Below are 26,369 nucleotides of genomic sequence, written 5' to 3'. Positions count from 1 at the left end.
AATATTTGATTGAAATGGGAGGTGAGTTTGTAACAGAACTGAAGTTCTGTTAAGAAATCCATAGAGAAAAAAGAACGAAATTTCAAGAGGAAGAAGAAGAATTGAAGAGAAAAGATAGGAATTTTATTGAACAAGCCTATTCGAGATGGCCAATCTCCGATCCTTGGCAATTCAAGGAGCCAAGTAACCTCTAGAGTACACAAGGAACGAATTACAAACAGAATGCCTTTCTCTCTACTCCTTTCCCTCTCTTTTGTACAACTAAAGAAAACAACTAACATAACGACTAAAACGACTAACTGTTTACAACCGCCTCTCAGGCGTCAACCTGCAACAGCTTCACCACGTGATGACCTTCTTCTCAAGCTAACTACCACATGTCATCGCTACTTACAGTCACATGTACCTCTAAGATTGGTCTGTTACAATACTCCGCTCTTTTAAAGCACCTTGCCCACAAGGTGCGGGTAGGCTTGAGCTAACTTGTGAAAATCCTCCCAAGTAGCATCTTTTGGGGTCCGTCCAGTCCATTGCACCAATACTTCAGTGAAAGCCCTGTTGTTCAGGGGCCGTGATTTGTGATCTAGAATAGCCATAGGCTCTGGTTGAATAATACCCTCCAAATTTACAGGCGGTAACACATGTATAGGAGAGGTACTAGCTCCCAACTTAGGTTTAAGTTGAGAGACATGGAATACATGATGTATTCTAGAAGCGGCAGGCAAATCCAACTCATATGCTATAGCTCCTACTCTTCTTAATACTGTAAAAGGCCCATAGAACCTCGGAGCTCACTTCAAAGCTCTTCAAGTCGATACTGAGGTTTGTTTATATGGCTGAAGCCTCAAAAAAACCTGTTGATTTCACCTCCAAAGTCCTCTCACTTCGTCAACAGGTTTTTTCTGAGGCTTTAGCCATATAGACAAACCTCAGTAGCGACTTGAAGAGCTTTAAAGTTAGCTCCGAGGTTCTATGGGCCTTTTACAGTATTATTAACACAACTCCAATAACAATTACAACTCAAGACTCCAAATCCACTTATGAGTCTTGTGCGGCACTACATAATCCAAAGACTATTGAGTAGAGGTCTAATCCTATCCGGAGTCCTAATCTGAAGATAGAGTTCTAATCTGAAGAGAGAGTTCTAAGATAAATTGTATTCTAGTTATTTGAGAGCTAGAGAAGTCCTAGATCAATTATGTATAGGAGTCCTTGTATATGTTTATCTCTTGTAATACTCCTATATATATTCAATGAAAGCTCATCTATAGAGCACAGTTTTACAGCCTAATACATTAGTTCTATCATGGTATTAGAGCCATATCACCGACTAACGTCGTGATCCATGGCTTCCGACTCCGAATCCTCTGCCACATCGGCAGTGCATCCCCCACCACCCGCCCAGCCCTCTGTTATTTTTTCAGTCCCAAACATGAATCATAACCTCAGCATCAAACTTACCAAAGGTAACTTCATGGCCTGGCGAACTCAGATTCTTGCGTATATCAAAGGCCAAGACGCTTATGGCTTCCTTGATGGTTCTTCTCTTCCGCCTGCCCAGACGATTCCAAATCCGAGTACTGCTGCTGGAGTACCCGCCACCGTCGTCAACCCAGACTTCCTCGCCTGGAATCAACGAGATCAGATGATCCTTAGTATTTTAATTTCTACACTGTCCGAGCCATATGTCGTCCATGCATTCGGCTCTCCCTCGGCTTCCTCTCTCTGGAACACGCTGCTCACCATGTTCGCTTCTCAAGCCCGTGCTCGGGTCATGCAAATTTACTTCCAGCTCGCAACGGTCAAGAAAGGCACCAACTCGATCACCGACTATTTTCAGACTATAAAGACGCTCAGTGATACTCTTGTTGCAGCCGGACAGCCTCTCAACTATTTTGAGAGTGTTTCTTTTCTTCTCAAAGGGCTCGGCTCCGAGTATGATCCATTTGTGACTTCGGTCACAACTAGAGTCGACCCACTGTCCATTGATGAACTTTACGGCCACCTCCTTGCTCACGAAATGCGACTGGAACAACAAATTCCGAGCATTGATGCTCACCCACCCGCTGCGAACATCACCACCCGCACGTCCAACTTTCGTGGTCGAGGTTTCCGTGGTCGTGGCGGCCGATCATCCAACTGGGGACGTGGATCTTTCAACAACAGAGGACGCGGTTCCTATTTCTCTACGGATGCAACCTCTTCTCGACCTATCTGCCAAATTTGTGGCAAGCCCGGACATACAGCAGTCCGTTGCTACTATCGACAGGACCAATCTGAGTCGTCTCAACCGCCCGAGCCGTACTAGTCCTCCAATCCCCAAGATTATTTACTCCACACCGACCTTGCCAGCTGAAGAACTGTGCTATGCAAACCGAGTTCAATGCACTTCTTCAAAATCAGACCTGGTCACTTGTTCCTCCTCATCCTTCTCAAAACATTGTGGGATGCAAGTGGGTGTTTAAACTTAAAAGAAAAGCTGATGGTTCTATTGAAAGACATAAAGCTCGTCTTGTTGCAAAGGGTTTTCATCAACAGGCCGGGGTGGATTATGGAGAAACCTACAGCCCAGTGGTGAAGCCTACAACGATCTGGATAGTCCTATCTCTTGCTTATTCTGCTGGCTGGTCCATGAAACAGATTGATATCCAGAATGCTTTTCTCCGTGGGCTCCTTTAGGAAGATGTTTATATGGTGCAACCACCAGGTTTTGTTCACTCTACCTTCCCTAAACATGTGTGCAAGCTTCAAAAGGCAATCTATGGCCTCAAACAGGCTCCAAGAGCCTGGTTTTCAAGACTTAGTGACAAGCTCCTTCAACTTGGTTTTGTGGGTTCTAAAGCTGACACTTCTCTTTTTATTTATCGCACCAAGCCTCTTACTATGTATCTTCTTATCTACGTTGATGATATCATCATCACTGGGTCAGATCCAGCAGCCATTACCGAACTTTTACAGCTTCTTAGTGCAGATTTTGCTGTAAAAGACTTGGGTGATCTTCATTATTTTCTCGGTGTGGAGGTGATCAAGCTCAATTCGGGTCTTCTACTGTCACAACATCGTTATATCATGGACCTCTTGAAGAAAACAAATATGCATGAAGCAAAACCGATCACCTCTCCAATGGCTTCTTCATCAGCTCTCTCGGCTTTTGCAGGTGATCCAATGGAAGATCCATCACTCTACCGTAGTACAGTTGGATCCTTACAGTATCTCTCTCTCACTCGGCCAGATCTTATTTATGCAATCAACCGTGCGTGCCAATTCATGCATCAGCCTCTCAAACCTCATTGGCAAGCGGTTAAAAGAATTCTTCGATACTTGAAACATACGGTTTCTCATGGTCTCCGCCTTCATCACAATTCTTCTAATACTTTACAAGCGTATTCCGATGCGGACTAGGCTGGATGTCCCGATGATCGTCGCTCTACAGGTGCCTATTGTGTTTATCTAGGTTCCAATTTAATTTCTTGGAGCTCCCGCAAACAACCGACTGTTTCAAGATCATCTACTGAGGCCGAATATAAAGCTGTTGCCAACACTACAGCCGAACTACTTTGGATTCGTGCACTTCTTAAAGAACTTGGAATCACTCACTCAACTCCACCAACTCTTTGGTGTGACAATATTGGAGCCACTTACATGTCGGTTAATCCGGTTTTTCATGCTCGCACGAAACATGTGGAAATTGATTTCCACTTTGTCCGTGACCGTGTGGCTGATAAATCTTTAGTTGTTCGTTTTGTTCCTACTTCGGATCAGATTGCAGATGTCCTTACAAAGCCACTAGTTTCTGCCAAGTTTCTTCACTTTTGTTACAAGCTCAACGTGCGATCTCCCCCGTTGATCTTGAAGGAGGGTATTAACACAACTCCAATAACAACTACAACTCAAGACTCCAAATCCACTTATGAGTCTTGTGCGGCACTACATAATCCAAAGACTATTGAGTAGAGGTCTAATCCTATCCGGAGTCCTAATCTGAAGATAGAGTTCTAATCTGAAGAGAGAGTTCTAAGATAAATTGTATTCTAGTTATTTGAGAGCTAGAGAAGTCCTAGATCAATTATGTATAGGAGTCCTTGTATATGTTTATCTCTTGTAATACTCCTGTATATATTCAATGAAAGCTCATCTATAGAGCACGGTTTTACAGCCTAATACATTAGTTCTATCAAGTATTAAGAAGAGTAGGAGCTATAGCATATGAGTTGGATTTGCCTGCCACTTCTAGAATACATCCAATATACCATGTCTCTCAACTTAAACCTAAGTTGGGAGTTAATACCTCTCCTATACTTGTGTTACCGCCTGTAATTTGGAGGGTATTGTTCAACCAGAGCCTATGGCTATTCTGGATCGCAAATCACGACCTTTGAACAACAAGGCTTTCAATGAAGTATTGGTGCAATGGATTGGATAGACCCCAGAAGATGCTACTTGGGAGGATTTTCACAAGTTAGCTCAAGCCTACCCACACCTTGTGGGCAAGGTGCTTTAAAAGAGGGAAGTATTGTAACAGACCAATCTTAGAGGTACACGTGGCTGTAAGTAGCGATGACATGTGGTAGTTAGCTTGAGAAGAAGGTCATCACACGTGGTGAAGTTGTTTCGGGTTGACAGCTGAGAGGTAGTTGTAAACAGTTAGTCGTTTTATTAGTAATGTTAGTTGTTTTCTTTAGTTGTACAAAAGAGAGGGAAAGGAGTAGAGAGAAGGCATTATGTTTGTAATTCGTTCCTTGTGAACTCTTGAGGTTACTTGGCTCCTTGAATTGCCAAGGATTGGAGATTGGCCATCTCGAATAGGCTTGTTCAATAAAATTCCTATCTTTTCTCTTCAATTCTTCTTCTTTCTCTTGAAATTTCTCTGTTGATTTCTTAACAGAACTTCAGTTCTTTTATAAATTCACCTCCCATTTCAATCAAATATTTCACGTGTTGGGCCTTATTGAGGGGGAATTTGAGCCTACACGTGAGGGAAAATGTTGAAATATTAAGTTAAATGTTTTTTTTTTTGGTTTGCATGCCGAATAAAAGGTACCTCCTCACATAGCCTCTCTCCCCTCGTAATCCACACACACACACACACATACACACACACACACACACACACACATATATATATATATATATATATATATATGTGTGTGTGTGTGTGTGTGTGTGTGTGTGTGTGTTGAAAATTTGAAAACAAAGACCAAAAATACCCATGTAGCATATTAACCCTAATAAACTTTTCTAACACTCCCCCTCAAGCTGGAGCATATATATCATATAAACCCACCTTGGAACAAATAAACTCTTAACTTCTTTCGACACAGACTTTGTAAACATATCAACTAACTGATCGCCAAACTTCATGTATGGTGTAGATATATCTCCGTTGAGTATCATATCTTGAACAAAGTGACAATCTACCTCAATATGCTTGGTTCTTAATATATATATATACTCCTCCCACCTATAATATTATTCCTTATATGGGAGGCTTTTCTTTTCCTGTTCTGTGTTTTGGAATTGATGTAGTTCTAATTCCAAGTTCCTGACCCTATGTTGCCTTAAATATGAATGAATAAATAGATGACTTAGATGATAGGATGTATATATCGCATGCTAAGCCATGGCTTAGATTTATCTACTAGTTATCTACTAGACTTTTTTTTCTCACTATTTTACCCATTACTATTATTGAATATTATGGTTTTTATTCAATCATCCTTTGTACATGCATTCTTTTGAGTAACATATGAAATTTGTCAGTGTTCTAAATAATCTTGTCATCATATCTATTTAAACTCTTATGAGTGGTCTTAGTTAAATTTATTTTCGGTGATCTTCAGCTAGTGCATCTGGAAATGGCACGAATTCACCCTTCAAATTTGAGAAACCCGTTTCTCTCAAAGCAGGGAAGAATGAAATTGCTCTGTTAAGCATGACTGTTGGTCTACAAGTGAGTTACTCTTCTTTTATAAGTGCTGATTGTTTGCTCTCGCTTTAAGACACTAACTTCATCTAGTACAAACTGGGAAATCGATTGTTAGTTGACATTCTTTCACGTTATGGCAGTAGGTTTGGTTTACAGTCAAATATGAACTTCCGTCTGCAGATATCTATCTAATTATCTACTTCATTGCTTTCAAGAATTTGGAAAAACTTGATCCTACGTATTGGTATTATCCTAGATATGTAGTTAAATTACCATTGTTAAATGTCCCCATGGTCCTTCATATTCTGGTCTCATCTCATGTTTCAGTGTCACATAACCCCTCCGTATTCATTAGTTAGCTGATTTGCAAGTTTCATGCTTTTCCTTTATGCATTAGCCCCTAAATTGAGCTCCTCCCTGTATTCCATACACTTATATGCATCAAGGAACCCTAGCAGGTATTTGCTTTTTTATTTCTCTACATCAAGTTTAGCTCCTAATTGTTGTATGGATTGTTAGTCTAGTAATTTTAGAACGTTATCATCATGATGAATAAAATAATGGGTGCCAGACAGTACATTTAGAGCCAACGATATTTTGATTGTTTAGAAAGGAAATTCATTCCCTTCATAAGTTTAAATTTCATATAAATCAGAAAATATATGTACAGTCATGATGATGTGTCAATAACAATATTTTGCTACTTTAATGAAATTATACCATGTAGCATAAAATTTTTTGAACTCTCTATGTGTTTGGTTTCTTAGTGCTATCATACCCTTATTTCACTTTTCTTGTTGTGTTAAGAATGCAGGCTCATTTTATGAGTGGGTAGGAGCAGGACTAACAAGTGTCAAGATTAAGGGGTTCAATAATGGGACAATTGACTTGTTGTCATATGCTTGGTCCTACAAGGTAATTTTCTTCATTTTCCATTGGTTGTAAGAACGAACAATTTTAATGGAGTTATTAAATTCGGTACTAACAAGTTCATGAAAGTCTGAAAACAAGAGGAAAGATCACTGTTATTTTTCAACAAATAAACCCGAGTAGTGTGAGAATAATGACCAATAAATGTAACAAGCCAATGAAATACGGATAAAGAGACAACACGAGAAGCACTGCAAACATTAGAATGAACAATAGCAAATGGTAAACTACTTTTATTGTAATTAGCAGGAAAAGACACTCAATAGTGTTTGGCAAGTTCACAAGTATCACACTGAAACTGAGAAACATTATTTAGGGAAAATAAGGAAGGAAAATTGTGTTGCAACAAGGAAAACGAAGGATGCCCTAGTCTACGATGCCAAAGCCAAATCACCACCCTCAAGTCATGAGCCCATGTAGTGTGGTAAGCTTGTTTGAGACAACCAAGTGTCAAGCTAAGAGTCTAGGTAGTAAAGACCATCCCTTAGGCTACTACTGTCAATCATCTTCCTTATGACTAGTGTTGGACGTTTATGTGACTTGAATTGTTCAAGTCGATGGGTCCAAGTGTTGGTCCTTCTCTAAGAAGGAAAGGCTTTGATTTGTCTTCTCCTGCATGAAATCAAAGACTAACTTGTATTGGATTTACTTCTCAAAGTTGGAGTGTGATTGGTTTTGCTCCTTATAAAAGGAGTGGTGCCCAACATATTGTTAAATACACCAAAGGCAAAGGGATTTCTTTGTTCTCTCATAGCTTAGTGTGCTAAAGAACTAGAGAAAAAAAAAAGAGTTTTTCTTTTGTTATTCTCGTTTGTATGATAGTGAGATTTGGGTGTATTGGGGTTTTGAGTTTTGAGTGATTTTCTCCCTGTAACCATCTTCATAGTGAATTTCTTCACGATATTTCCTCTGCTAGTGAACGTACCTCACATTAACAAAACCACTTAAATTTTGGTGTCTGTTGTGATTGATTTAATTTTGTTGTCTTCTTATTTTTCACATCTCACGGGTCTTGGAAAATATAATAAATTTCCTAACAATTGGAATCAGAGCTTTTGGTTCGGGTGGGAGCGATGACAGTAGAAAAGGCAAAGATTGTAATCGAAAACTTCAACAGCACAAATTTCGAGTATTGGAAGATGTAGATTAAAGATATTCTTTATGGGAATGACCTCTATCAACCTCTTTTAGGAGAACAATCCGACGACATTTATGATAGCAAGTGGGCTCTACTTGATCGTAAGGCCCCAAAAGTTATCAAGTTATCATTATTAAGACAGTTATCATGTCTAATGGCGGCTTTGTCAGGTATGTATGAAAAACTGTCTACTAACAACAAGGTGCATTTAATGAAGAAACTGTTCAACCTAAAGATGGTGGAAGGGGCTTCGGTAGCGCAGCATCTGAATGAGTTCAATACAATAACAAATCAATTGTCTTCTATGGAGATTGATTTTAATGATGAGATCCGCGCATTGATTGTCTTGGCATCTTTGGCAAATAGTTGGGAGGCTATGACAATGGCTATGAGCAGTTCTGCAGGGAAAAGTAAACTCAAGTATGAGGATATTCAAGATTTGATTCTAAGTGAGGAGATGTGCAGAAGGGATTCTAGCGAAGCCTCATGTTCTGGTACTGCCTTAAACCTCGAGACAAGGGTAGCAGACACGTTAAAAACTCTAGTTGAGGCAGATCAAGATCCAAAAAAGGTAGAAGCGAATCCGAAGCTAATAACCAACCAAAATGCTAGAATTGTGGCAAGATTGACCACTTTAAGAAGAATTGCAAGGAACCAAGGAAGAAGATTGAGAACGACTCTGCAAACGTGATGACAGAAGAAGTGTATGATGCCCTACTTCTCTCTGTCGACAGTCCTCTTGATTCTTCTGTCTTGGACTTAGGAGCTTCTTTTCATACCACCGTAATCCGTGAAGTTATTGAAAACTATATTAATGGAGACTTCGGGAAGGTGTACTTCGCTAACAGATCGGCGTTAGATATTGTGGGCATGGGTGATGTCCGCATTAGAGTCCACAGTGACTTGGTATGAAAACTGCAGAAAGTCAGACATGTTCCAAAACTGAAGGAGAATTTGATTTTAGTGGGACAGCTGGATAAAGAAGGGTATAATATTAGCTTTCACAGTGGTAAGTGGAAAGGTTAGCACGAGAGCAAGGATTTTGGCTCGTAAATACAAGCTAGGTACTCTCTATATGACTACAAATATTAGAGATATAGTTAATGAAGCCTTTGGCTATAAGTTTTGGGATGATCAAAACCGCAAGATTATTAGAAGTAGGAAAACTACTTTTAATGAACAGGTTGTGTATAAGAATTGGTCAGGCGCAGAACCTGTGGGTATAGAGCCGGAATCTAAGAAGTCTGAGTTTGTCAACTTATATGAGCTTCGGGAGAGTATAGTGCATGACAAGGTTCAAGAGGAGTCGTGGAGGTGGAGCTTGATGAACAACTTTCACTCACGGACGAATGTGACGAAGAAGAATCTCTAAGAGATTCATAGCACCAAGAAGAGCCTTATTCTTTAGCAAGAGGCAGAGAGAAAGATGATCGAAAAGCACCAGAGAGATATGGATTCTTTTACTCTGACAGCTGGTAGTGGAGATCCATCGTCTGTTCAGGATGGTATGCCGAAAGAGGTGGAGTTACTACAAAAAGGTAAAGCTTGAGAGTCGGTTGGATTGCTCAAGGGAAAGAGGTTAAAGGGTGCAGATAGGTCTACAGGAAGAAAGAGTCATCAGATAAAGCTATGTGGCCAAGAGGATTGGTAGAGAAGCATGGTGTTATGTTTAAACCAGGTCCTATGCTCATGTTCAAGAGATGCTTGGACTTGAGTGGTACTTGTAGAGTATGATTGCCCTTGGGGGCAATGGGCAGAGGCATATGGAGAGGTGATTGTTAAAGTTGATGGAATTTTCAAGTCAAGGTAGAGATTGTTGGACTTTTACGTGACTTGAATCGTTCAAGTCAGTGGGGCCAAGTGTTAGTCCTTCTATAAGAAGGAAAGGCTTTGATTTGTTTTGTCCTACATGAAATCCAAGAATGACTTTATATTGGGTTTACTTCTCCAAGTTCAAGTATGATTGGTTATGCTCCTTATAAAAGGAGTGGCGCCCAACATATTGTTAAATACACCAAGGGCAAAGGGGGGTTTTCTTTGTTCTCTTATAGCTTAGTGTGCTAAAGCATTAGAGAAAAAAAGAGAGTTTTCTTTTGTTATTCTCCTTTGTATGAGAGTGAGATTTGGGTGTATTGGGATTTTGGGTTTTGAGTGATTTTCTCCCTATAACTATCTTCATAGTGAATTTCTTCGTTAGTACCTCCGTCAGCACGTACCTCACATGAGAGAATCACTTAAATCTTGGTGTCTATTGTGATTGATTTAATTTTGCTAACTTCTTATTTTTCGCATCTTACGGTATTGAGAAATAGGATAAATTTCCTAACAACTACGTCTTGGAAAAAATAGTAGTGAGATAAAAAATTGCTTGGTAGTTCAAATCAGCAGTAATCCGAGCAATAGAGAGCAGATTAGGTTCAAAGATAAGTACATGTAAAACCAATGAAAGAGACAGAGACAGGGAATCATCAACTTTTCTAACTTTTTCCTTACTTGAACAAAGATGGTATGAAGATTAAAGAGATGAGAAACTAGTCATATGGTAAAATGCCCCTGAATCAAGTATCCATGGATCATCAAATACAGCTAAATTACCAATGGGGGCTGCATTCAGAGATGAAGCTAAATAATCTGAATGGGCAAAGGAGGAGGACGCAGTAGAGGAGGTCTTTCTGTTAGAGTTACTTGGCCTTGGGCTAATAACTCTTCAATGATACAAAATAATTTATCCTTCTCATCCTGAACAGCATCCATTGCTTTTCCTCCGTCACGACTCTTAGAATCCCCTATGCATTTAAGGCAGATCGTTCTAAACACTTCTCGAAGAGACAAAAGAGACTCATTTCCAAAGATCTGAATTTGAACCTTACAATATTCGGAATCTAAACTCACAAGAAACTCACAGATACGGCGTTCATCCATTATTTTTTGAAATTTTCCCTTGCATTGAACGACATGCTGTTTTCCCTTGCACTGAGCGACTTTCCGTTTGCTTCATGTTGCACAAGCTATCGTTTTACCACACCATAGAAACAACCTGTTGTTTAAGCTTGTGCATACTGTCTTCGTGTCCATCCACTGAAACTACTACCGCCACCACCGGAAACGGCAGATTTCTTCAATGAAACAACCAAAAAATTCCGGTCGCTCCAAACAGCCCTGAACAAACTAGATTTGTACGAAAAAGATAACCAAATTTCAAGAGAAATCCATTCAGCACCACGCTTTTTTTGGTTATGATTTCTGACAGAGCCCTTGAGATGCTGATCAAACCTTGGACTCCCTCTTGTTATGCCGATATATCAGCATCTGTACAGCTGATGTTAGTGGCCGTACAAATCAACCCTCCCCGGATTTTTTTTTTCCTGATTTGTTTTAAGAACTGTTCCCCATAGAAGAGGGGGATAGTTAGTTTGTTCTCTATTTCCAAACAGTAATCAACTGAAACATTATTTGACAAAAAATGAGAAGCAGTTGATGGATAGAAGCATCATCTCGTGTGGAAAAGCATTCACTTAGCCAAACGACAACCATCCTAAAGTAACTTCTTTCTCATTTGAAATGCCATTTTTCTATCCCAGCATTTCCTGTGCTTCAAAGGCCTATGTCATGCAGATCTGAGATCTCAGTGCTTCTACTTTTCAAGAAAAGGGAAACAACCGAAGGCTGTGACTGATGGGGCCATAATGCATATGTAATGTCAATATCTTATTTCCGAGTAAAGAATTTAATTGCTGGTACTGCAAATTGAACGTGATACATGACTTTCCTCTCACTATTGCTTGTTTTGGCTTCTTCATAAACTTAATTGGGCCAAACCACTACTTATCAAGCCCATTAGTCAAATCAATATGAGTTCATTTGATCTAATCTAATTTCAATAACATTCATGCTATAAAAGAGCATATTAAGTAATACATGTGTTCTGTGTGAAGTTGATCAAAAAGATACATCATGGTTTATTGGTAAATCCAGCTTTTTTGTATTTTTTTTCTCTTTTATTTATTATTTAAATGCATTAAATATATATTTTTTATCATCTTTTATTTCTTGCAGTAGATATCTGACAATAACTCCTAAAAGTCAAACCCCCTTCTACTATTCCATAATTGCCTGCGGTCACCTGGTTTTAATTAACACAAAGAAGAAGCCATGTAGCTTGATTAAAGTAATCACATTAATATGGATTGCCAGCCTCAGAAAATTCTCTACTTAGCTCAAGCTAAAATTTTAGTTTTCATCAGCTAAACCAAGGTCAAATACAGATGCTCAGATCAGCTTGGCTTGCTTTTACCTGTACTCACTGCAAGTCAAGCAGTGCCTCCTGAAACCTTAGCAGGGCTTTGTAATCAGATAAGATGAGCTAAATGTTGAAATCCTTCTTCCTAGAATTTAGGCCTAAAGTTTATGAAAGGCTTACTCTTGTCTTTCTTGCTTTCCCAGATTGGATTGCAAGGAGAACACCTGGGATTATACAAGGCTGATGGTTTGGAAAATGTAAACTGGTTATCGACCGCAGAACCACCAAAGACACAGCCTTTGACATGGTACAAGGTAAACACTTGGACAAGTCATTCTCAACTGCCTCTGTGGAAGTACACGGCTGTTGTTTATTTGGATACCAGTGTATAATGAATAAATCATCATCTGTGGAAACACTTATATCTTCAGGTTGTTGTGGACCCTCCATCGGGGGATGAACCTATTGGGCTGGATATGATACATATGGGGAAAGGTCTAGCTTGGTTGAATGGAGAAGAAATTGGAAGATACTGGCCAAGGAAAAGCTCAATACATGATGAGTGTGTTCAAGAATGTGATTACAGGGGCAAATTTATGCCAAATAAGTGCTACACTGGATGTGGAGAGCCAACACAAAGATGGTAAGGCAAAATTAACATACCCCAAAAAAGGAGTTGTGGATCCATGTATTCTTTCTTCTTTCCTTTCAATTGCAGCCAAACTACAATCACTGTGGAGATTTTTGACAGAACATGCTTAGTTTGTAGAGAAATTCTCATATTGCGTAAGAATCTATGGATAATTGTATTTTAATGAAAGTTAGATCATTCACAAGTTCTATTTTTTCAAAGAATCAAGAAATTTTTTTTTTGATAAGTCAAAGAATCAAGAAAATTATTAATCCAATATAAAAAAATCACAGATTGTAAGAAAAAAATGGGTTTTTCACTTGATTCTAGAGCACTTAGGCCTCCACATTCGGCTTTGAAGGCCCTTGCGGCATGTCTATAGTGATATTCGAGTTCTTAAAAGATTTATTACCATCAAAGATACTGAGGTTACTTATTTAGCTCTTTATATGGAATCTATGTAGTTCACAAGTTTGTCACCCATGGTTCTTCAGAAAACATGAAAAATAAGAGTTTCTTCGTTTGTCATCTTGAGAGTATGTACTTTTTGTTTCATCAGTTTCTTGATACTATTTTCGAAAGTCAGTAGATCTTCATCTTCACGAAACTTGGCCAATTTTATATTTTACTTGATGGTGGTGATGATAGCATTCCCCATATATATGGTTTCAATAAAAGTAAACTGTGATAAGAGAAAAAAAAATGCCCTGTTGTCATGAATTTCTTACTTTCTGTATGGAGCAGGTACCATGTTCCACGATCTTGGTTCAAGCCATCTGGAAACATTCTGGTGATCTTCGAGGAGAAAGGCGGAGATCCAACAAAAATCAGTTTCTCAAGACGGAAAATCTCAGGTGTATGTGCTTTCGTTGCTGAGGATTATCCTTCCTCTGAACTTCAATCTTGGCATGAAAATGGAAATGTGAACAACAAAAACAAGGCAACCGTCCTTTTGAAGTGCCCCAAGAATACCCGTATGTCCACTGTAAAATTTGCCAGCTTTGGAACTCCTACTGGAGCTTGTGGGTCCTACAGCAAGGGAGACTGCCATGATCCCAATTCCACTTCTGTGGTTGAAAAGGTAAGTATTTCTGTCTTGTGTTTCCATTACACTAGTTTGTCAATGTGTAAAAATTTGTTCTCTTTCTCTTTGTACATTTTATCTGGTGATCATCTTGTCTGGGGCAAGTTAATGCTGCTCTTAGTTAAATATGAATAAATAAATGAGTAGGAGGTCATGAATGCATGACATGTTAAATCTTACCTTTAGAAAAATGACATTAAAATGTCTCCCTAGATTGAATTTCTTACAAGTCCCATTCAAAGTGCAACATCACCATGGTTCCAGGATTATATGTATATGTTTGTGGGTGTGTGGGTGTGTGTTTGTATAGATATCCAGAGTTGTTTTTCTTATTCTTGGGCAAACTGTTTTTGGCCTCCACAATCTTATGCATGTTACTACCAGTATAAGGAATCTATTTAGTGTAAATTTCAGCCTCCTATCATAGACATCAACATCTTTGCATCTGAGATATATGTTGTAACACCCCCGGCCTGTTAGGGTTAAGTTTGTTATCATAAAGCCTCATAGGTGCAAAGGTAATTAATAGAACATCAAGAGCATTTACTAAACTCATTAAATGCATGAAATGAAATCTGTCGGTGTTGGGCGTGACCACGTAGGCGTTGCTCTTAGTGCGCCTTCTGGTAATTCGTTGTATCGTACTTCGTCTCTCCGTCGGCAGGCAGGGATGCTTGCGGATGTTTCTGCCTTGGGAAGGAGTTTTGGTGGGGTTGATCTCTTGGGTCTTCCTGGGGTTTCGGCTTCCTTTCCCTGTGGTCAGTGGGTTTTGTTTTCTCATTGGCCAAGTCCAGTCCCCTTTGTGGTTGGGTACCCCCAGTTTACTGGTTTATCGTCTAGGGTCGTTGAGGTGGGGGAATCTTCAAAGGGGGTTGATTCTAAAGGAAGTGTTGTTGGGCGCCCCCTGGATCCTGGTTTGCCGTCTGGTAGCGTTGAGGTGGAGGATTCTTCTAAAGGGGTTGTTCCAAAGGATAGTGTTGTTGTTTACCCCAGGGTTGTGGAAGATAGCAAGTCGTGTTTTCGCACGATGGGGGTTTCGTTCGTGGGATCTGATCAGAAGGGATTTCTAGATTTTTTGGCTTTGATCGAGGATGAGCGCTTTGACTTTGAATCCCCTCCTAAGAAGGATAAGGAGAGAAAAAGGAAAAAGGGGATAAGAGAGGTCAAGAATCTAGAATGTTCTATCAATTTTGATGCTAGGGGTATGGGATCTAGTCGGGACAGGGGCAAGAAGATGGGGGTTTGATGTAAATTTCTTTTTTTGGGTTTTTCGGGTGTTTCCTTTCCCTTTTTTTTTTTTTGTGTGTCCTTTTTGTATACTCCCTGTATGCTTAGGGGCGCCTTTTACGCTTTTTAATAATATTCTGTTTATTACCTATCAAAAAAATATATATATTCTCCTCTTCTGGTTCCTTTCCGGCCTAGGTTCTCTTAGTTTTTTCTTCTTCGCTTGGGTCTTTTAGTTTTGGGGTTTTCTTCTGTTGGGTGTAGATCTCAATGGTTGGGGAATAGTTTCTTGAGCGTCAGGTGTTTGTGGGTTGCGCTTGTTGTCCGCGTAGGGGCGTCAACCGGTGGGTTCTGTGACTGTGTGGCTCCTCTCCGACGAAAATGTGATCGTTCTCTAGGTCGGCCATTTGGGTTCCGGGTGTTATTTGAGATGGAGGTTAGTTTTTTCGTGGAGTCGAAGACTTTTGTCTTCTCGGTTTTGGATGGGGCGTCGACGATGAGGGTGGGGGAGAAGAGAAAAAGTTTCTCCGGCGAAATTTTCATCAGTCCTTCGTGCTCTGAGTGGTTGGCTTCAACGCTGGAATCACTTGTGGGTTTCCGGAAGATCAAGCTTTCGTCAAATCCTTCAGGGAAGGATTGAGAGTCCTGATCGCTCAGAGAGGGTGTAACCAAGCCGGCCGTTTCATGGAGGCAGCTTCTTTCGGGATGGGTGGTCGGAAAGGGTTTATACTGATTCCTGAGGGACGTGGAGGGTGGGGTTGGATCAAATTCTCCGACGAGCTGAGGAAGGCCGCTGTCTCCTTCTCTGCTTCTGTGGGCGGGGGGATTGGGTCCTTGCATAAGCTGGTGGAGAATAAGGGGAAGGAAGTTGAGGTTTGGCCGGGTTTGGTTCCTTTCTCGAAGGGGCCCTCCTTTGTGGAGGTGGTGAAGACAGGCTTGGTCGCTGTCGTGAAGAAGGTGCCTGTCATGGGGGGTCATTGTTTCGGGAGTAAGGTCGTGCCAGTGGATCACTGTGAGCTTGACTTTCTTCCGACGGTGAGGGTGTTAGATGCAGATGTGAGGTCAGCGTTGGACTGTTCTACCTTGGAGCCTTTCGATCCATTGGGTAAGGACCAGCTTCGCCGCCCGCTGGGTAAGTCTGTTCTTCCACGTGCGAGTTTGAAATTTGAAATTTCAAAGTTGCGTACGTGGAGTAAGCGGGTCATAAGTTTCAACTTGGCTTTGGGCCGGGCTGTTAAGAAGCTACTGGACCGGCTTGCAAGGATTGGACTGAGTCGAAAAGGTTTGCGCTTGGGTTGCTTCATGCCAAAACCTAGTTCTTCACGGCCGTGGTTGCCGGAGACGACTTCGGTGGCTTCTTCTGGGCTGTGCGATCTCGCTTTGTCGGAGATGGTGGTTCCCAGTGGGGACCTGTTGAGCGGAGACTGTTCTGGGGGTGGGTCGTCTATGGTTGAGTCGACTACTCCGTTCGTCTTCCCTCCTCTGCCGACTGCGGATTTGCCGTCGCTTGCGACTTTAGCTGGTCCTCCGGCGTTGTCTGGGTCTTTGAGTGGTGAAGAGCTCTCTGTTTTTCCTTCTCTCTCAGGAGCCTCTGAGCTGGGGAAGAAGCTTCATTCTTCCTCCTCCCCCTTGTTGCAGCCTTTTAAGCATTACTACAGGAGAGCTAGGGAGATCAGGGCAGGGCAGACTGTGGTATGGAATGATGGGTTGCTATCTGACTCTTTGGTAGCCTCAAAGCTGTCCCCAGAACCTATTCCTTTTAAGGTAAAGGGTGGAGAGTGTCATGCGAAGAAAAAGAAGAATCAGCCTCCTGCTATACAGGGGCTTTTTAGGAAGGGTTTCCTCAATCTTCCCCCTCTTGTTTCTGTCCCTCCCGTTTTGACGCGGGAGGTCATGGACGTTGGGGAGGTTGGTCCTTCCTCTCCTCCGAGAGGCTGCATCTTTCCTTGTTCCATTGAGGGAAATGGTTTCTCCCAATCTCAGAGTTGGCCTATCGGCTTTGATCATAATGGGGAGATGGTAGTTTGGGAGGAGGAGGAAGATGATTTTTGGGATGGTTCGCCCTTGGATTGGGCTTTGGAAGGGGCTTTTGGGGAGGAGGCCTTGGCAATTAGGGATGCCATGGAAGAAGAGTTTCAGCGGGAGAAAATGATTGCGCGTCAAAAGTCTAAAGGAAAAAGGGAGCTTCTAAACCTACATAGCTCCATTAAGTATGGTGATGCGGAAGTTTACTCTAGGAGGAGAAAAGGAAAGGCACACTTGTTGTAGGCTAGTGCGCTGTGGTGGGTGGTGGGTTGTATTGTTCTTAGTTGGGTTTCTTGGTGGGTGGTGGGTTGTGTTTGTTCTTTGGTGGGTGATGGGTTGTGTTGTTCTTATTGGTTTTTTTTGGGCTTTTGTGGGTTAGCTTTGGTCTTTCCTATGTATACTGCCTGTGTACTTAGGAACGCCTTACGCTTTCATTAATAAAGTCTTCTTACTTATCAAAAAAAAAAAAAAAAATCTTTATTGCGGAAACATATATGGTCATAAAATAAAAATAAAAAATAAAAAAAAACCTTAAATGCGACATGAAGTTTCAAAACATCACCTTTGCCCCAAGGCACTTATTGAAATCAAAAGATACAGATAATACATAATAAATATGACAGATGTTTCCCCCACAACTAACAAAGCATCCGGCCTCCTAGTTCATCTCCTCATGATGTGGAAAAAGGAAAACGAAACGGTTGAGCGAAGTGCTCAATAAGCAACATTCCCAACCAAGTTAAAACAGGTTGGTTAAAAACAATTTCTTTTAAAAACCTTTTCTTTTAAAACATTTCAGTTCAGCATATGAAATAAGTTCGTTTAACTCTATATAAAACTGGACCTGTTAAATATTTCATTCATTTCATAATGTGGCCTCACATACTATTACGTTTCATATGCATGGGGTTGCTTGTTGAAAATTATAAACCAAACTCCAAAACCTAGAAGGGGTTGAATAGGAGTGTACTAAAATAATGCGGAATTTAAAAATATCAGCCACATAAACAATCACCAAATATTTTGAAAGCAATAAATTAATCAACACAAGTAATTTGGTGACGAAATAGAAACTTTTTGAATAACTCTTCAAAAGTAAAACCACTTCGGAACAGCCAAATCCAAGAAATCAAAAATCAATCCACTATAGCAGAATGAGAAATTACAAGCTATTCACACTAACAAAACTAACTTGCCTACTACTGCAGTAGTTCTCCTAGAACTTCTAGAAAATTCTTTTATTTGATCTCCTTTACTAGAACTTCGATGGGCTTCAGTTGTTGTTGATGAATGGTTGTGGTTTATAACAAAGACTCTAAGAGACGTGCATTTGAAAGCATAAAAACCTAAACTTTCTCTTTTAGAACATGAAGGAAAAAACTCTTTTTCCTATGGAAATATTGCCTCAAATCCTTACTAAATTCTTGCTAAAAAAACCCTTAAATAGACTTCAGAAAGTAGCCCAAAAATCATAAATTCGGTTTCCAAAAAATGCATATTTCTGGTGCTCGTTTGTACACACTTCATACACGTTGTAGATGAGGCATTCTGCCAAAAAGTCGTCTGCAATCTCGTCCGGACGAGATTGCAGCCGAGCCATTCTATCCAGATCTTTTGTCTTCTTTTCAGAGTTTGTTTTGACCCAGAAAAAGTTGGAATTGAAAACATTTCATGAAATACAAAATTGTAGCATTTTGAGTCAGCTTTCGAACACCATGAAGTTTGCGTCAATCGGAGCCCGGAACCAAAAGTTATGATCACTTTAGTCAGACTAGGTATTTTGTTGACAAAATACACAAATTCGAATAGTCATGTCTTGGATCAAATTTTTCATCGACTTAACCCTTAAACTAAAACTTACAACCAAACATGTTTTGACTCTGAATTTGCCAACACTAAAAACCTTACATCTGTAATCCCAAAAAACCCATTCTCAACCTGTGGCCGTGGTAAGAGTCCATGTGGGTCACCTGATTAACCTTGGTGAAGTTAGTGTGGCAAAACATGGTGATAGGCCATTTTGACCCGATTTTTCTATTAAACATATAGTTATAATTTAAATCGGTTCTTATAACTTTTAGAAGACATTTTTATATTTTTTACCTTGCGCGTTTCTGCCCCAGCCAAAATTTCATGTTCCATATCAGATTTTTTAAAATACTTTTTCATAAAAATATGTTTTATAATATTGATAGTAAGATTAATAGTTTAAATCATGTGTTATTCATCATGTGAATCACAGTATGGTTCGGCTGGTTATAATCATCCCTTGGCCGATTTATATGCTTATAAAATATTATTTAAAATCTTGGATACCAAAATCATTGATTGTATACGTAAATTAGAACAAAATAATTGAAAGTTTAATGCAAAACTAACATGTAGGTTTGGTTAATGGTATAACTGAATGACCAAATCCACCATGTGATTTTGATCATGTATATGTTATGGTTTGCATGCAATCTGATTGAAATACAAAGTAAATCAACTGTCTCTATGATTTCGGACAACATGCTAGGTTTTTATGTTAACATAATGATGTATAGCATGAAACCCGAATCTCTCAATGAAACCATTGAAGTACTAACATAGTTTTATGTTCTCATGTTCTAACAAACATGAGATGAAACTAATTAAAGGAATATAAACCCATGCAAAATCACGTGATTGACATCATACATGCATGGTTTCATCAAATTAAAAATTTTAGAAGAAAACACAGAATTGGAATACTTAGATGTGCCACGTGAAAAAAAATTGAGAAAAATTGTGGTTGAGTTCCTCCTTGTAGCGGTGTGATGATGTTCTTGGAGAAAAGTATAAAATTTTGGGAGAACAAGGGGTGGCCGACTGGCAGGGTGCCAGGGTTGCAATATTATCTTGAGAAGAAACTTGAAAGGTGGAAAATAATGAGTGTGATAAAGGTGTAGGGTTAGGAGGGCTAGTGGGCCTTGGTGGGCCTCCAATAGACTTGTAGTATTTTATATCACCATTACATATGTAGCTGTAGTTTTCATATGTATTTTCCTAATATTTTTCTCATTCCTTAGTGTGCTTCAACATTATTGCAGATGTGCCTAAACAAAAACGAATGTGCCATAGAAGTAACAGAAGAGAACTTCAGTAAGGGTTTGTGTCCTGCTGCAACTAAGAAACTTGCCGTGGAAGCAGTATGCATCTGAAACTACCAGTTCCCATGTCACATGATATCATTTTCGCTGTTTAGCTAAAAAGAAGGAAAAGAATATTATTATTTTCCGAAATTATCAGTGAGTTTTTTTTCGCCTTGTACAATTTATTGAAATTTGCAGGAGGAAAGCCTGATGTTCGGTCATTTTTGTTGATTTTAGTATAAGACAGGCGTTAAGCCAATTTCTGCCAATATAAAAGGTATTTGTCAGAGGTATATTATTATTGGGCTGGGCCTTCGGCCTTAAGTTGTATTGGATCTACCATATTAGAGTTGGTATGATCTGTAGGGTTATGGGTAGGTTAGGGTCTATATAAAGAAGATTAGTAATAGGTATTAGGTATTGAATTGGTATCCCGTCTTTGACTGAATGGAGGGAGAGTATCTCGAATTACCCAGTAAGGTTTTAGGCATCCTTATCAATACAATTACTGCATATTCTCCCCAATTCCTCTTTAATTCTCCATTAAACTCCCTAAAATCCAGAAACAATAATCTGTGTAACAGTATTCGATATCAATTCATTTTCTTGGCAAGTAAAGATCTGAAATGTGTTTGGCAAAGCTTTATCCCCAATTTTTTTTTTTTTTTTCTGAAATAGTAGTATTAGTGAGTTCTATTCAGGGGGGGCAAGGGATATAAGTCAGCGGTAGAGTGTTTCTTGACGTGGTGTGATTTAAAGTTGAAACTAGTTTTGAACTTTTTGATATAAAAGTGAAGAAAATTATTTGTTAATGAAAAGAAATGAGTTTGACCTTTTTCTATTCTTCTTTTTTTTTTTTTTTTTTTTGAAAGAGAGAGAGAAATGGAAAAGGAGAGGGAAAACTTGTTGCCAAACATACTGATTCAGCTTCATTGGTTGTAGGGAGGTGATATTTACAACGCAACTTTACTTTCGTCAACCTGGCGCAGTCGTTTAAAATGAAGGAAAACATTCCACTACATTCTTTTACCCCAACGAAATTAATTATAGGGAAAAGAGTACAGAAAGTTCTCTTAAATTACCATTTCATTGTGAAAGTTTCTTATAAAATATTGATCGAGTCAATGTTTCTTAAATTACCAAAAATTGTCGATCTCCTCAAATGCCAAAATTACACTTCATAAAAATTATTTTTTTTATAAAAAATAAAAAAAATAAAAAAAAAAAAAAAAAAAAAAAAACTGAGGCAAAAATATACATATCTCTTATATATTATCACTTAATTGTTAATGTTTTCCCAAACTATCAATTGTGATTAATGTTCTTCCTCAAATTTTCAAAATATGTCAATGTCCTCCTTAAGACCAACAAAAAGATAAAAATGATTTTAAATTTTTTTCAATAAAACAAAAATGTTGTTATAAATTCATTAAAAAAAAAACGAAAAATAAAATAAAATAAGCGAAAATTAAAAAAAACTAAAAAAATATATATAAACTAAAAAAAATAAAAAATAAACGAAGGAAAAAAGAAAAACCCCCTTTTTTTTTTTTTTGGTATAACTTTTTGTTATTTTAGAATTTTTATTTTTTTTTTAATAATTTTTGTAGTTTTTTTTAAAAAAAAAAAATTAATAATTTTATGAAGGGTATTTTTGTCATTAGGGGGGACATTGATATTTTTCGGTAGTTTAGGGGGGAAGATTAACCCAATTGGTAGTTTGGGGAGACACTGACAATGAGGTGGTAGTTTGTGGGGATTATATGCACTTTTTCCAAAAACTAAATATAAATAAATTAGTGAAACTAAAAAATTTCCTAGGGTGGTTGGCACTTAGCCAAATGCAACCCTTTTCAATTTTTTTTTAGGGAAAAATGCAAAATTGGTCAATGTGGTTGTTCTAATTTACAAATCGCTCTCTACGGTAGTAAAAAATAATTTAGAGGTTGGGGTAGGCAAAAATAACAATCTAGTACATGATGTGCAAGGGATCGAAATCCTTTGAATCCACAATCAAATTGAAACTTACCCAAAAAAAAGTCAAGAATCAAGTCAAGATGATCTAGACCCGTTGAAATCTTGTTTCAAGAATCTAGATTCAGTGAGAATGCCATAAAGGGTTTGCCTTTGATAAGTTCTTAGTTCAATCATGAACAAGTAGAGAAAACTGAAAATTCTCTATGAAGAAAACTTCATTCACATTCAAACTCTCCTAGAAAATGCGGTTACAAGTCTTTTTAAAACCTCTTTATAAAACCCTAGGACCTACTAAGGTCTACATATGAAGCTACACATCTATAGCTAATAAAAGAAGTCCACTTAATGAATTAAATAGGCACAAATGCCCACAACCATAGAAACATAAAAAAAAGGGTCACACGCTTATACTTAATGAAATAAATAGTGTACATTAAACCACTAGGCTATGCCGTCCCTGTAAAGACCAAGAAAATTTATAGGAATTTAGCATTTAATAAATTGTATTTATTAAATTGATGGGACAATAATTATATTCTATGTAATAATATTTATGTTAAGAAAATAAAATAAGTCTAGGCTAAAATAAGAGAATTAGAGTAATAATAATAATAGGTCATAATAGAATAAATAAATAATTGGATGGATTAAATGTAATTAAAATAAATGTGGGGTTACTTATTAATTACCAAATGATAGAAATTAAATAGAGTGGGGTCCTATTATAATTTGTAATAGTCGGGGGATTTATTTAAAAGAGAATCTCCAATTGCCATGTGTCGGTCTGGGATTTGGTAGGAAGAGATAACCTTATCTCTTTTTCTCCCCTCTCAAACCACACACGTGTCCCCCTCCCTTTCATTTCTTTCTTTTTTTCCTTTTCTTTCTTCTTTCTTCCTCTCTTCTCCTCTATTTCTGAAACAGCCTAGCCCACATCTCCTTCTCTTTCTTTCCTTTTCTTTTTCTCTCTTCTCTTCCCCTTCTCTCGGTCGTAGCAGCAGCCCTCACCATTTCTTTTCTCTTCTTCCTCCCTTCTCCCCTGTCACGCATGCACTGTAGCTCACCTCTTTTCCTTCCCATTCCTCCTTCCTCTCTTGTCTCGCACTCAAGCAGACACACGGACCCTAGTGCGAGAGATGAGCCGAATGGTGAAGGAGCACCAGTGAATACAGGCTGAGGATGATTTTCTGTAGAAATTCCTGGGTGAGATTTCTCTTCTCTCTTGCCCTTGAATAAATAACACAAGATTTTTGCTAACGAAGTGAAAACTCAAGATGAGAAAAACCACTCTGGAGCAGCCAAACCCAGGATATCCACTATTCAGAAGACAAGACTAGATACAAAGTAGTAACACTCACATACCCCTGATGCAATGGTCGTACCTTGCTCTTTAACGTATAACCCAACACGAACGCCTCCCAATCAGGTCTCCTACCTGAAGGGTCTTCAATGGAATCCTTTACCTTAGGACCAACCCCTAAGATAGACTTCAGTTTAAGCGCAGCAACAGCACACACAGCAATGGCTTCAGAGAGATCAACTCAGCTCAATAGACTCACAATATAGCTCTCTAAGCACTAGTGGAATTCAATACTGAATTCTTGTTGTTCTCAAGCTTAGGGACCTCTATTTATAGGCTAACAGTTCAAATGAGCGTCTGACTTGATAAACTGGGCGCTGTCCAGACGGTGGTCATAGGCCGTCCGGACGGACAACTGTGAGGCCGAAATTCCAAAAATTTCGCTGAAGATCTTTCCTGTTTGAGAGCCGCGTCCGGACGGTGATGCCCTGTCGTTCGGACAGTCGCACGTTCGCTGCAAGTAATTTCCATATAGAGGCTTTGCACGTTCGGACCAGGAGGATGGTCGTTAGGACAACTGATCTGATGCACGCAATTTCCATATTTGATATACGAAACATAAAAAAAAAAAAAAATTAAAAAAAAAAAAAAAAAAAAAAAAAAAAAAAAGACTTACAAAGAGAAAAAGTTGCAGGAAAATAAAAGTCAAAGAACCCAGCTACCACTATATACAAAGAGGGGCTTTTCGCCTCCACACAAAAGGATATATATATATATATATATATATATACGGTGCAAATCTAGGGTATTCGGTGCCTCTCAGTCTGGAGTTTTTCTAGTGCCGCACGAATTGCTTTAGGTCAAGAAAAGAACATGCTCTTTCCAAATTTAGTTTGCACTGCATGCACCACGTGTGAGCTGAGCTCGGTTCTCAAAAAGAATACCCTCAATAGTCCTCTCACCCGCACGTTCATGTTCACGTTCCACGCATGGCTACTAGGTTTGGAAGGAAATCATCCGTGTGTTTCTCTGCTCCTAGCTCAGGAGAATAGCGTGTCTCTCTCTTTTTAAAATCTGCTTCCTTTGTGCATGGATTCAGTGCTCCAGTTTAGGAAGGATAATATATTAATATGTCTTGGTGCTTGGAGAAAAACGAGTATATATAGATATATATATCATGCACAACTGCGGGTCTAAAAAGAAATAAGTGCACTCAATGCTGCACTCTAAAAAGAAACAGTTCGGTGCTTCTTTCCTTGTGAGGAAACGTGTTCTACTTTGGAAAGTAATTATTTTCTGCCTTGTGTGTTCAGTGCTGCAGGTCTGGAATAGGAGCATATCACGACAACTGCCTTGCTTGTGTTCGGAGCTGGTCCTCTTTTGGATAGAAATTTTAAAGGAAGTGTGCATATCTTTGTTGGCAAGCTTGGAGAAAATCTTGACTTGATCCAGTGCATGCTAGTTCATGTGTAGAGCTGCTGGTCCTCTATGGTCAATTCGGTGCTGCCTGATAAGTCGAAGGCTTCTTCGTAGGCTCCGGAATTTCTAGGATCTTGGTTTGAGAGTCTAATGATTATTTCTGTAGAAAATCCGTAGCTTGATCCGTAGGGGGAGCAAATTGATTTGGGTGCTACTAGGTCAGCCCTAGTGCCGTGTTTGCATGGGCTCTAAAAACTTGTTTTCCCGCTTCTTTACAATTTCACATAGAAATCGTTATTTTCTCTCAAACACCAACAAAACACTTAAACACTACAACTAACAAAAAACATTAAAAAATAACAAAGTTAAAGGTTTATCAAATGCAAATTAAGGGGTCTAATTACACAATATTTGGCACTCATCAATTTTCAGCAACTCTATAAGTGGCTAATTTATCTGTAGGGTATTGATATAGCCATTTCCAAGTAATTATGGTGTAATTATGTTTTTCTTTGAAAATTCTATGAACATGAATGTTGGTTGTTTATCTTGAGATTATGTTTTAATGTTTATATTCAATTTTGATAAATCTTTTATCTTGACTTAGAAAATTATTTATCTTGATTGAACTCAACGTTCATATTTTCTATGATTATGTGAACAATGGTTTTACAACGGTATTAATGGACACAGAATCAAAAGAGTTTGATAGGTTATGCCTAGGAATGATGAATTACTCTACACCCTAGTTAGTTTAATTTAGGTAGAACAATTCATGCTTTGTCGAAAGATGAGTTATGTTTATCTCTTGATTATATGTATGGTAATTAGGAGTGAGCAAATACCTGCAGAACCCGCCCCGCCCTGCCCTGCGAAGCCTAAAACCCGCACCCATGGTGCGGGTTTAGGGGCGTTTTTTGGGCCCCCTGTGCGGTGAGGGGCGGGGCGGGGGGGGGGGGGGGGGGGGGTGGGGGGCTTGAAATTTTGCGGGTCCCCGCCCCATAGATTTTGAACAAAAAAAAAAAAAAAAAAGCAGAAAAGGCTAAAGGCCTAAAGCAGAAAAGGCCCTATGCTCAGCCCTACGCTGGCCCGCTGCAGGCTTCAGCCCACCTTCTAAGTTTCTAACTTCTCTAAGTCTCTAACCTAGCCGCAGCACACGTCACAGACTCACACACCGGCAGGCGGCAGAACGGCATAAGAGGAAGGGGAAGGCCCCTGCAGGTCAGTCCGTACATGCTCTCTCTCTCTCTCTCTCTCTCTCTCTCTCTCTCTCTCTCAGAGTTTGTTATTTTTAGAGTCTGAGTTACTGCCAATTTTTCCTCATAGCTGATATTTGTTATCCAGTTTCATCTCGAGGCC

General features: G+C 39.2%; 1 protein-coding gene across 1 annotated transcript in view; it reads left to right on the top strand.

Moving 5' to 3' along the window:
- Window positions 1-20,785, top strand: part of LOC133856946 (beta-galactosidase 10) — an 84,263-nt gene extending 63,478 nt beyond the window's left edge. Inside the window, exons 14-19 of the mRNA XM_062292011.1 lie at window positions 5,841-5,950; window positions 6,734-6,841; window positions 12,438-12,548; window positions 12,666-12,877; window positions 13,610-13,946; window positions 20,273-20,785. Of these exons, the coding sequence (XP_062147995.1) occupies window positions 5,841-5,950; window positions 6,734-6,841; window positions 12,438-12,548; window positions 12,666-12,877; window positions 13,610-13,946; window positions 20,273-20,383 (989 nt within the window). The 3' untranslated portion in view covers window positions 20,384-20,785. The remainder of the gene's footprint in view (window positions 1-5,840; window positions 5,951-6,733; window positions 6,842-12,437; window positions 12,549-12,665; window positions 12,878-13,609; window positions 13,947-20,272) is intronic.
- Window positions 20,786-26,369: the final 5,584 nt, after the last annotated feature.

The sequence above is a fragment of the Alnus glutinosa genome, chromosome 14, assembly GCF_958979055.1.
Source record: "Alnus glutinosa chromosome 14, dhAlnGlut1.1, whole genome shotgun sequence".
NCBI classification, from domain to species: Eukaryota; Viridiplantae; Streptophyta; class Magnoliopsida; order Fagales; family Betulaceae; genus Alnus; species Alnus glutinosa.
Note: the sequence above shows the minus strand (reverse complement) of the source record. Positions and strands in the feature narration are given on the sequence as shown.